Source organism: Cyphellophora europaea (genome assembly GCF_000365145.1).
Source record: "Cyphellophora europaea CBS 101466 unplaced genomic scaffold supercont1.9, whole genome shotgun sequence".
Taxonomy (NCBI): Eukaryota; Fungi; Ascomycota; class Eurotiomycetes; order Chaetothyriales; family Cyphellophoraceae; genus Cyphellophora; species Cyphellophora europaea.
The window spans coordinates 283069-295095 of record NW_008481815.1 but is presented as its reverse complement, the minus strand read 5'-3'; the positions used below and the strand labels follow the sequence as shown (position 1 = coordinate 295095).

Below are 12027 nucleotides of genomic sequence, written 5' to 3'. Positions count from 1 at the left end.
TCCCTCTCGCTGGGATTATTCATCCTATCATTCTTCAATTCAACATTTACAGATTCAACACAGGACTTCCAACGCACACAAACATGCCTGGCTCGGATGCGGGTGCCCTGCCTGGTGGCACGCCGCCTGGATCGCCTCGGCCTTCAGTTGAGCTTCAGAGTGCACGCTCTGACATCTCTTCCGACATTATCCAACAGATGGGCGGCCTCGTTGGAGGCAATATCGGTGGCATCCCGGGATACATCATGCTGGTGTTCCCCAAGGTCATGACCAAACTGGCAAGATATCCACGCCTGGCCAAGTTACTCTCATTCGCCCTCACGCTGGCTGTAGCCTCGTATCTGAACTTCTCCATGGTCACTGGTGCCATGTCAACAGCCTGGCATTACTTCATTCAGCTCTTCACATCATCCATCACGGTCTCGGGCCAAGACCCTATCGTCGACGATGTTCAGTCATGGCTCCGGAAGGTTCGCACCTTCACCGGCACTTCGCTCAAGGGGGAGTCCAGCTACTTCATCAAGAAGCGTGAGGGTGACAACGACTATGACGATTGGGAGTACGACGACGATGGCAACCGCATGCAGAAAGACGAAGACGAGCAAACGTTTCGGATGATCTTGCACTCCAAGCACAACATGCAGCTCTTCCGACACCAGGGCCGCTATTTCCTCGTCAGCAAGGAAGGTGGCGACAGCCTCTACAACCCCGCTTCGGTTGACTCGATCACCTTTTACTGCTTTGGCTGGTCGCCGAAGCCCATCACCGAGCTGCTCACGGAGATTGACAAGTCGAAGAAGGTGGTGCAGCAGGAGCGTTGGACGACTATCCGGACCCACGAGGAGGATCGCTACGCGAGCTGGTCGCGGCCGCAGACGAAGTTGGCGCGGCCGATCAGCTCGGTGGATTTGAACGAGGGTGACAAGGAGATGATCGTCAATGATGTGGCGGAGTATCTCGCCCCTGAGACCAAGGTCTGTAGTTCTGCCTGTACAGTGTGATGTCTGCTGACTTGGATTAGCAATGGTATCATAAGCTCGGTATCCCCTACCGCCGGGGCTACCTCTTCCATGGCCCGCCAGGGACTGGCAAGTCTTCCCTCGCTATGGCCCTGGCTGGAAATTTCAAGCTTGATATCCATGTCCTGTCGCTGCTCGACAAGAACATGAACGACTACACGCTCAACAGACTGATCAAGTCAATGAGTGGCAGGCCGCTTGTCTTGCTTGAGGACATTGACTCGGCCGGTGTTGGTCGAGACTTCGACGAGGATGATTCTGATGATGACGAGTCCGACGACGGACACTGGCGGCGCAAGCAGAAGAAGTCTAATGTCACGCTCTCCGGCCTTCTGAATGCGATCGACGGCGTTGGTGCGCCAGAAGGACAAGTTCTGATTATGACAACCAACCATCTCGACACCCTCGACGATGCCCTTGTCCGCGCCGGCCGCGTTGACATTAAAGTCAAGCTTGACTGGTGCTCGCGCTCGCAGACCCGTGACATCTTCCTCCGCATGTACTCGCAAAATTACAGGCGGAAGGCCACCACGGAGGGTCAGCACAACTACTCACAGGCATCGTTGGAGGAGATGGCGGGCAAGTTCGCCGAGCAGGTCCCCGAGTTCCAGATCTCGCCTGCAGAGCTGCAGGATTTCATCCTCATGCGCAAGTCTAACCCGCAGAAGGCGCTGGACAACATTGGTGAGTGGGCGCAGAAGGTGATTCGGGAGCGACGAGAGGCTGAAGAGGAGGCGGCGAAGAAGAAGAAGAAGAACAAGAAAAAGAACGACGACAAGGAGGAGCCGAGCGAGAACGGGGATGGCAGTCGCACGCCGCCACCAACGTTCGAAGAAGTGACCGCTCAGAAGTCGACTTTGATTCGGTGGCTGAAGAAGTTTGTCATGGTCGAGTATAGCTCCTAGAGGAGGCTGCTCAATCATGCGAAGAGTATCATGAGCATTGCGAGGCGTTTTGAGATAGGTATTGGAAGGCTCCCGTCGAGGTCGAGCCTCATATTGAGAATCTTGGCATGATATTTGTATGCCGCGTTGTGATTGGCTGACGCGTCACATCAATCACCTCCACCTCTCACTCACTTTTTGTCACCCTTCAAGTCCATCGCCAATGCCGATAGTCACGGCCCTCAGCACTCTGCTATAACCAACTGGATTGGAGTGGCCGTAGTTCAAGTCATCATCATGCTGATCTTATTACTCCAGCCAGTCGCACCCACCATTTCCATGCGAAGCCAGAAGGACTCGTGCGGCCTCCATCTCCCCGGAAGATCCGCAGCGCTAACAGCCTCTTCACCATTATGACATTAAAATTCGCCGACTTCGCCGATCTCCTAGATCAGCTCGAGTGCGCTCCGCTTCAGAGAGTCATCACCCATAACCGAGCAATCGATCCTGCCATCCAGGTCGTCAGGACATGGTTCCGAGACCATGACGTCCAAATCCCTCGACACGGCCCAGCAGCGGTAGCACTTCTGTCATGTCTGTTCCCCGAGCGCCTGCCGCACCGGAGCTACAACGTTCGCGAAGCGTCCCTGAGTCACATCCTTCCGCGTTGTCTGTTACTCGGAAGTGGCCGCGCGAGGCTTCTGCGTGACTGGGCGACCGACACCAGGGACTTTGCGCAGATCGTCGGGGATCTGGTGGCTGAAACTGAGGACAAGGCCAGGGATGGGACTCTCACGGATCGGCGACAGGTAACGGTCGAGGAGGTCGATGCGGCGTTGCTTGAGCTTGCCTCAAATTCTCCTTACTCGGCGGCCAGGGTTTGTGAGTCTGCAAGTGGGAGATCGGCAGCTGCGATCCTCACACCTTTGCTCAGGGTCATGACGAGCAACGAGGCCAAGTGGTTCACGCGGCTGATCTTCAAGGACTTCAAAACTATCAGGATTCCTGAGCCGGTGACAATGGATGCATTTCACTTCCTGTTGCGGGACGTACTCAGGGTGGTGAACGACTTGGAGACGGCTGCAGAGATCCTTGGTACAGACTGTGGTAGTGTTTGGTCCCATACGACAAGCGCGGTCGAAGCAAGGGCCTTGAAAGCCAGAGCGGCTGAGTTGATTGGGCCACGGGTCGGTACGATGTTGTCGAGAACGCCATTCGAAAAGGCAAGAGGTTTCAACCACGCCGTCAAGCTGGCAAAGAACAGAATCATGAGTGTCGAGAGGAAGTATGATGGCGAGTATTGCCAAATTCACATTGAAAGGGACCAGGTTTCGGGCAACTACACCATTCAAATCTTTTCGAAAAGCGGCAAAGATTCAACCAAGGACCGTCAACGACTACAGCGAGCCATCAGAAAAGGACTGGATCTGGGCGGGCCAAATTGCAGAATCAAGTCCAAAGCGATCCTGGACGGCGAACTATTAGTTTGGAGTCGAGCCACAAAGGCGGTTGAGCCGTTTCATAAGATCAGGAAGCACGTTATGCATGGAGGCAGGTGGCTTGGTACTGAGAATGATTCTCCGCGAAAAGAGCATGAGCAGCTCATGATCGTGTTCTACGATGTTCTTTTGCTCGATGATAAAATCTCACCGCAAGCATCACACGAAGACCGGCGGCGGCATCTGAAGAGGATGGTGACGACGATTGAGGGCATCTCAGATATTGTGGAACGGCAACTGATCGACTTCAGTCAATTCAGAGACGCAAGGGCATGCAAGCGTCGTCTCCGCGAGATCTTTGCTCATGCGATCAGCAGCAGATGGGAAGGTCTCGTACTCAAGGGCAAAGACGATCCGTATCATTCGTTGGATGACACCCGCCCGCCGCCTGTATTTAAGCTGAAGCGTGATTACCTGGCTCAGCTCGGTGACTCAGCCGATCTGTGTATCGTCGGCGCCAGACAAGATGCAGCGCGCGACACGTCCAGCGTGCGTCAATGGAATTGCTTCTACCTGGCCTGCCTGCACAACAAGGAGGCTGTTGAACGGTACGGAAGAAAGCCAGTCTTCCGAGTCGTGGATCGAATCTATGCCGGGGTCAAGGCAATACCACCAGAATGTCTCCAACTCCTCAACACTCGTGGTGAAGGCCAGGTCGTCGATTTCGACAATCATGGAGATCTGTGCGAGGTTGAAATGATGATCTCAGGAGCCACGCCGGCCGTGCTCTTCAAGGAGCCTTATATTGTGGAGTGCTTGGGAGCGGGATATGATAAGAATAGCAACTGCAACTTCTGGACGCTACGATTCCCAAGAGTGACGAAAATCCACCTTGATCGGACAATCGTCGACACGCAAAGCTACCAGGAGCTACAACAGGCTGCTGTCCAGGCTCATGCCGGACCTGTTGAAAGAGATTCGGAAGAAGTTCAGCATTGGCTCGAACGCCTTGTGAAAGTGGATGGAAAGAAGAGCGCGGCTGCTGACAAACTCAATACGCAAAGCACTGTCTCGCCTGGTCGCACACCGCAGAGCGCAGCCGCGATCAGCCTCTCGCCAGTCTCGAGTCGCAAGGGTCCTCGGCCGCAAATCTTCACGGATCCTGTCGAGTTTCCTCCGGGTTGTCAGCCATATCGGCGGAGCAGTGCTTCTCAGACCACGGCGACAACCGTGACGAAAACGCCTTCTACGACAAGGACCTCAGCGAGTCAGCCTGCGCGGTCTGTGGGCCTTTCAAGTGTTCCTGGAAACTCATCCATCTTGGATGCATCGCAGCGACAAAGCCCACCGCCATCTTCGCCGACGCCCATGGAGCCTCCGCGCGGAAAGCGGCGAGCTATGCATACAAGTCCCGTTGCAGGAGCCAACAAGCGACAGCGAACGACCACCGAGGGTTGGACCATTTTGCAAACGCCTTCTCCAGCGAAGGAGTGTATCGACCTGACACATTCTACGCAATCTCCGCCTCCATCGCCAGCAGCGAGGCGGACCAATGTCGTGCTAGCCAGAACGAACGCGCGAGATCCGTTGACAGTAAGAGTTCCCAGCTTGCAGTCCACTACTCCTCCTCCATCATCCCCGATTGCTGTACCGCTTTCTCTCCTTGGCGCGTCACGCACCGACACCGACTTTGAGACAAGAAGGCGACCAAGCGCGATTTGCATTGACGGCGCATCCGAAAGCCCTCCCAGACGGACGAGTATGAGTAGTGTCAGCAGCGAGAGGCCACCGCTAGCTGAGATGCCGAGTCAAAGCCCCGTACAGAGAGTACCTCCCCCTTCTGCATCTGGGACAAGAGCACGCGAGCCGCACGTTACCGGAAAAGGCAAGACCATGAAGTCCAAACTATCTATCTCCGAGTCCACAAAGAACTCGGAGCCAAACCTTGCCACGACTGGGCCTGATCCACCAACACGCATGCCAACTCCGCCCAGCACGGAAGAGGCGGCGCGCAAAGAAGAGGCAACTCGCCAGGACACAGCACGACAACCTCCACAGCAGACCGCGCAGCTAGAGCAAGCACGGACGGGAGACACAATCCTTGATGAAGCAGTTGCAGCACCCTCCGACAAACGTGCACCGGCACCATCGAACCATTCGGCAAAGCGAGTCCAAATTGAAGTGCCTAATGCAGGCCGGATGTCCCATAGCGAGCGAGTGCTCCCACGGTCTCAAGAGGCGGCTGACCATCATGGTCGGCCTTCACCCGACACAATTCGGCCTGCAGACACCGCTATCCTTCCCACCGGTCCATCGAAGTCTGACCTTGCCACGCGCGAGCGGATGCGTGTATCCCTCAGCACGAACTCGGCGAATCCCATGTCGATGCTCCTGTCCGGTAGCATTCTTTCCTCCGACCAGTCAGCAGAAGGCATTCTCAACCCACTCTCCGAATCTACCGGGACCTTCACGTTCTGCCGCAGCACCTTCGTTGCGAACGCGTTGAACGCAAACCACACCGATTCAGTGATGCTCATTGACGCAGCCAACCAGGACGCCGCAGCCAAGGATATCTGGGATCTGGGGATAGCGGCTGCCAAGCTGGCAAACCATCGTCAGGCCGACGGGCGCTGGGAAAGAGAGGTGCGGAGGAGGGTGGCGCTCGTCGTGCTGGATTGGCGTGTCTTGACGTGTGACCGCTGCGTATGCCTGCGGCTGTCGTCGAAGCGCGATATTCCTGCCGCCGATGATGCAACACCGATGCAGCATTCGGACAGGGGGCGAGCAAGCGCTGCTGACGCTGCAGACCACGGAAGCTGTTTCAAGTTCCCCGATGGCGGCCACTTCCGCGAACATTTCGTCTGTCAGGTCGTGCTGGGTCCGGACATTGTGGATGAGAATGGGGCCTTGGCTGCTTCGGTGGAGTGGAAGGAGTAATGAACGGACCTGTGGGTGAGATCTATGATGGCTGATTTGATTTGACTTGACCCGACATTTTTTGCCATGTTTTGTGCCTTAAGTACCTTTAGGTATTGGTCGCGGTTTTGGGTATAGAGCGCTCAACTCGTCTTTGAAGACTGGGCGTGAACAAAGTGAAGGTTTGTGGGCGACATCGAATGCGACTGTGAGTACAGCAATTCAGGGCACGAAATGCCCACTAGTCAGAACTGAGGCCCCTTTAACCGTTTACTTCGTGCCTGTAGCAATGTTGCCTAGATCACACTCTTGCGTTGCACAACCCCCTTCGTCCGGATCTGGCAACAAGACCGAGAAATGTTTGTCAGCGGCATTTCAACAGAATCTTTCGTAAACAAGTAATGCAGCGCTGCGAAGAACACAGCCACAAAATAAGACTTGGTAGGCGGTTAGTGATCTGCAAAGACTTTTTGCGACACGAACAAGGGGCCTCTTTATTTCTGTATCTCGCTGTAATTCGTTCCCGGTCGCCCATCCTCCGAAGAGCTTGGTGGGCGTTTGCTTTCGCGACCGCGCTGCTATCTGCCCTGCCGGGATGGGAGAGAGACGGCTTCGACGTTGTTCCCGTCTGGGTCGAGCACGAAGCCGGAATAGTCTGCCGAAAGGAATGATCAGTGGATTGAACTCAATCGGACGGTCAATGGGACCTTGTGTTTTTGGATGAATAGGGAGAGAGAGGGGGCGGGGGGGGAACGTACAAGGCTGCACGCTCATTTCGTTGTGAATGCGAGGTTTGCCGTTGTCTTCGCCACCTGCTGCACTTTGGGGTGTGTTAGCGTGCTCTCGAGGACTGTATCAATGGAGGTCCACTACTCACATCCCTGATGCGTAGAAGGCGTCTACTTCTGCGTTCTCTGTAGTCTCGGTCAGCGCCAGTAGCTCTTTCTCTTAGCTGTGGGATTCATACCCGAGGCGTCAAAAGCGATATGTGTGGGCAGGCTCTGCTGACCCTCAGGCAGGGCCTTGAGGAAGAGATACGGATAGTCCGAGCCGATGCCCACGTAGCCATTGGGGTCCACGGTGATTAGTTCGCGGTAGCCCAGAGGCTTGAGTGCGTTGGCGTAGAAGTGTCGGACGGCGGCGAAGCGCGAGGCCGTGACGCGGATGAAGATGTGGTTGATTGTCATGGTGCAAGATTCGAGGCTATATCAAGGTTCACAAATGCTTTGCACGAGTTGATGTGCTCTGCTCTTGTTTCGATGGGCTGCGCTATGTCGATACTTATATACAAGCAGCTGCTGTGCCTTATTCGTACTCACGTTGCTGGCCCACTGGGATTCGGCTAGCGGTTCTCCGGCGTGAGGTGGCAAGTCTTTGGAGATGCTATAGTCAGCCAGTCTCTGAGCATTGCTGGCTATGTAACGGCGTTCAATCTTGCCAAAGCCAGGGCATAATCCCATGGGGACCAGCGCGTTTTAGCGGAGTTAGGATCTGGATGAGGTCTCGGCATAAGCCAGCGGGCGGATCTGAACGGCGGACGGAGAAGACATTGGCTTGGAGCTGAACAATGATGTTGCGAGACCCGTCGCTGGATGTTCTTTCTCACATCTAGAGCGAGAACCAGGACACCACACTCACCGCGGCGGTAGCCTCTTGTCACTTCGCACGAATGAATGTGTCGCACAGTGTCACGTGATCAAGGGACGTACCACGGGGGTTCCGGTACTTCGTCATGAAGCTCTTGATCCGGCAGCGAGGCATACTGCGTGCTGTTGATGCCGGTATCGACCAGATCTTGCACCGCAATGCCAAATCTAATGCAGACTGCACTTGTGTAACGTGAGATCGGAGAGCCCTGAGAACGATCACCCAGCACGCGCCCTTCCCTATCTGCGCCGTATTCTTCGAGCTCTAGACGCGTACGCCAGCAGAAGTTCTACTGTTATAGCCGAAGGGGTCGTCTTCAAGTAGTAAACCGCATCATGCGCGTGCAGCGAGGTTTCCAGCTTGGTCGCTCGCCGAGGGAACGAGCCGTCTGGTGAAACAGTGCCTAATTTCCGCCTCCCACCTATGACCACGCCGCCATGGCAAATTCCTTCGTCCTTCTCAGCGCCGGGACCGTCGCTCCCAAAGATCGGGTTGAAAGATCTCGCAGCAACGACACTGCAATTGAGCCGAGAACGTTACTCTATTAGCCGAGCGTCCACATCGTGAAACACGCCTGCTCCTCGGTTAGCCATCGTGCCCTGTGCACCGGCCAGGATACCCGGCTCAGTGTCGTTTCAAATACCAGATCGCGGTCTTTGTCCAATCCTGTGCACGTGGGACCGGACCAGGTATGTACGTATCCTTTTCAAATACTTCATCAGGGCCAATTCGGCTCCTGGCCCGTCTTGTTGCATCCCCGTCCGCTGGCGCCGAGCAGACCACTGGTCTCGCTTGGCTTTCTTCTCAATGCAACCACTGCCCTGGTCAGCAGAAAACCAACCTTCTTGGTCGTCTCCACTGCACACCGGGGTGCCAGATTGAGCGCCGCGGAGTATATACCGCGAGCATCAGAGCGTTCGCACTCTCGTCCTCACTCCTGCTACTGCAGTCGGTCCTTCGTTCCATTCGCCTCTTGTCACTCCTTCATTCTAGGTGCTGGTGACTGTTTCGTTCGCTTCTTCGATTTTTGTCTCCCTGATATAGCAGCACACGTATTGCGCCAATGACGATGAGATTCTCACTGCTCACTCTCGGCCTGGCTGCCGTTTCCCAGCTCTCGCAAGCTGTACCTCTTGTGAAACGAGCTGATGCCACCGAAGCAGCAAACGTTGGATTCGCAACAACTAACGGCGGCACGACTGGCGGTGCGGGTGGTTCAACGGTCACAGTATCAAACATTGCTGACCTTCAGACTGCCCTTAGTGGGGATGCGCCTGCGATCGTCATTATCGATGGTGCGATATCTGGCACAGAGAAGGTCCGCGTGGGTTCGAACAAGTCCATCCTTGGGAAGGACAGCAATGCTAAGATTTCGGGCTTTGGCTTCTACATCAAGGGCGTCAGGAACGTCATTGTGCGCAATCTTTCCATCGCCAAGGTTGAAGCTGCCAATGGCGACGCTATCGGTATCGAAGCCTCCACCAACGTCTGGGTCGACCACTGCGACCTGTCTTCCGACATGGCCCATGACAAGGACTTTTATGACGGCTTGCTTGATATCACCCACGGCAGCGATTTCGTGACTGTCTCGAATACTCACCTGCATGATCATTTCAAGGCCTCCCTTGTTGGACACTCTGACTCGAACGAGGTCGAGGACCGAGGAACCCTGCATGTCACATACGCCAACAACTACTGGTCTAACATCAACTCTCGAGGACCTTCATTCCGCTTTGGAACCGGCCACATCTTCAACAGCGTATACGAGAATGTCAGCGATGGCATCAACACCCGTCTGGGAGCCGAGTTGTTGGTTGAGAGCAATGTTTTCAGTGGCGGCAAGAAAGCCTTGTACGCAACGAACGAAGGGTTTGCAGTTGAGAAGGACAATGACTTTGGAGGCGCCGAGAGTTCTGCCCCGGAAGGCTCTCTGACCACTGTGCCCTACCAGTACACTCTGCTTGGCTCTGGAGGCGTCAAGAGTGCTGTCGTGGGTACGGCTGGGGCTACGCTGGTGTTCTAAGCCCATGATTCAGCCGAGAATTGAGGGCGAACGAAGACTCAATCAGGACATTTGTCCTTTCTTTAGCGACCGGGTAGTCGTCAGTGTTGGCCTGCTACGCTTTTAGGATACACTCTATCCCATACCGAAGCTTGCTTTTGACTCTTATGCCTTTATTTTGTAGCGTGCTAGCTCATCTATGCTCCCATCTTCAACCCCGTGGGGATGGGGCAGTAAAAGTCTTGGCACCGAGCTTAGCTCGACCTCGGCATCGCAGGACCTCGCTCCATCTCCGCATCCAAGATCAGCATTAGCCGACAGAGACACGCCACTCCTCCATTGTCTGCCACGGCTGCAGAAATGGTTGATGGTCGATGGTCAGTCCTGGTCTTCTATCTGTGAGACGGATCAGCAAAGGTAACAGGGGCATAAATCCCGCCACGATGAACTTCGACCTACCAAAAGACGTGCAGGAGCACATCTCCCGTATCGACACCTTCATCAACAAAACCATCCTGCCTCTCCAACACAAGGACGACAACAATCGCTTCTTCGACCACCGCCGCGAGGCATCTCGTACGCAATGGAACAACGGCGGTCTGCCAACCGAGGACTGGGAGGCACTCCTCAAGCAAGCCAAGAAGCTGGCTGATGAAGCAGGCTTCTTCCGCTTCGCCTACCCCAAGGAATACGGCGGTGCGGGCTCGACGCAACAGAACATCACCATGTGCGCCATCCGCTACCACCTCGCATCGCACCCCGTCTATGGCGGCGGTGTGAGCCTGGCCAATGACCTACAGAACGAGCACTCCGTCGTGGGCAACAACCCCATCGTCATCATGCTGCACCATTACGGCACGCAGGAGCAGAAGGACAAGTACATCCCGGCCTCCACCAACGGCACCTTTCGCGCCACATTCGGTGTCACCGAGATCCACCATGGCAGCGATGCCACTCACATGGACACGACCGCCACTCCCTGCAAGCTCGACGACGGCACGCCAGGCTACGAGATCAACGGCAACAAGAAGTGGCAGACGGGCGCCCACAGCGCGACTCACTCACTCATCTTCGCGCGCACGTCGGGCAAAGCCGGCAGCCCCAAAGGCATCACAGCCTTCATCGTCCCCACCACCACCCCCGGCTTCAAAGTCGAGTCCTTCGAATGGACACTCAACATGCCGACGGACCACGCCACCATCTCCCTCCGCAAAGTCCGCGTCCCCGCCTCCGCCATCCTCGGCCCAACCGACAACGGCCTCGCCATCGCGCAAACCTTCACGCACGAGAACCGCATCCGCCAGGCCGCCTCGAGCTGCGGCGCCGCGCGCTTCTGCATCGACGCCTCGGTCCGCTACGCCAAGCAGCGCGTCGTCTTCGGCAAGCCCCTCAGCGCCAACCAGGCCATTCAGTGGCCGCTCGTCGAGCTCTCGACGCAGCAGGAGATGCTGCGCCTCCTGATCCTGCGCACCGCCACTGAGATGGACGCCGTCACGGCCACGGCGCACGCCGCCGGCCGCAGTCCCTGGATCGACATTGAGAGGAAACTCGGCGGCAAGATCGGCATGTGTAACTACTACGCGAACCGCCTGTGCTGCGAGGCGGCGGATCGCGCCATTCAGGTCCACGGCGGCGTGGGCTACAGTCGCGAGTACCCGTTCGAGCACATCTGGCGGCACTTCAGGCGCTATCGCATCACCGAGGGGAGTGAGGAGGTGCAGATGCGCAAGGTCGCTGCGTATCTCTTCGGGTATAAGACGACGGGCGAGGGGGATCCGCAGGGGGCCGGGGCGAAGTTGTGAGAAGTCGATGGGTACAACAGTACTGGGACGATGGCGGGGGCCTCTTCCCAGAGAAATTCTTGCCCGCGCAAGTGCGTGTATTGGCAGTGGTACTTGAAGTCAAATACTTGGAACGCCAGTCAGGCAGTGAATGCACCACGAAAATATTCTATCGGGTTAGCGACCTTCCCAATCTGGCAGTTCTCGACTTTCAGCGGCGCGAGGGCAGCGTCCGTTTGTTCGTGTCTCAACAACGTTTAGCTAAGAAACACTTAACAACACTTGATGACTCCTCCGCACTCGACTGCGAGTCAGGACTTGTAGTGTGTACACAGCTTC

The 12027-nt window shown here is 56.0% G+C and overlaps 5 protein-coding genes across 5 annotated transcripts; 4 read left to right on the top strand and 1 right to left on the bottom strand.

Annotated features, from left to right (window-relative positions):
* Nucleotides 1–83: 83 nt before the first annotated feature.
* Nucleotides 84–1924, top strand: HMPREF1541_08575 (uncharacterized protein; the record flags this gene model as incomplete). Its single annotated transcript, XM_008722894.1, has 2 exons — nucleotides 84–974; nucleotides 1022–1924. 2 exons carry the CDS (start codon nucleotides 84–86, stop codon nucleotides 1922–1924), a joined length of 1794 nt encoding a protein of 597 aa, XP_008721116.1.
* Nucleotides 1925–2316: 392 nt separating this feature from the next.
* Nucleotides 2317–6279, top strand: HMPREF1541_08574 (uncharacterized protein; the record flags this gene model as incomplete). Its single annotated transcript, XM_008722893.1, has 1 exon — nucleotides 2317–6279. One exon carries the CDS (start codon nucleotides 2317–2319, stop codon nucleotides 6277–6279), a length of 3963 nt encoding a protein of 1320 aa, XP_008721115.1.
* A 557-nt stretch (nucleotides 6280–6836) lies between these two features.
* On the bottom strand, nucleotides 6837–7445 carry HMPREF1541_08573 (uncharacterized protein; the record flags this gene model as incomplete). Its single annotated transcript, XM_008722892.1, has 4 exons — nucleotides 6837–6913; nucleotides 7017–7078; nucleotides 7136–7172; nucleotides 7226–7445. The coding sequence occupies 4 exons, from the start codon at nucleotides 7443–7445 to the stop codon at nucleotides 6837–6839; spliced, it is 396 nt and encodes a 131-aa protein (XP_008721114.1).
* Nucleotides 7446–8968: 1523 nt separating this feature from the next.
* On the top strand, nucleotides 8969–9928 carry HMPREF1541_08572 (uncharacterized protein; the record flags this gene model as incomplete). Its single annotated transcript, XM_008722891.1, has 1 exon — nucleotides 8969–9928. The coding sequence occupies one exon, from the start codon at nucleotides 8969–8971 to the stop codon at nucleotides 9926–9928; it is 960 nt and encodes a 319-aa protein (XP_008721113.1).
* Nucleotides 9929–10350: 422 nt separating this feature from the next.
* On the top strand, nucleotides 10351–11709 carry HMPREF1541_08571 (uncharacterized protein; the record flags this gene model as incomplete). The annotated part of the gene is made up of 1 exon (XM_008722890.1): nucleotides 10351–11709. One exon carries the CDS (start codon nucleotides 10351–10353, stop codon nucleotides 11707–11709), a length of 1359 nt encoding a protein of 452 aa, XP_008721112.1.
* Nucleotides 11710–12027: the final 318 nt, after the last annotated feature.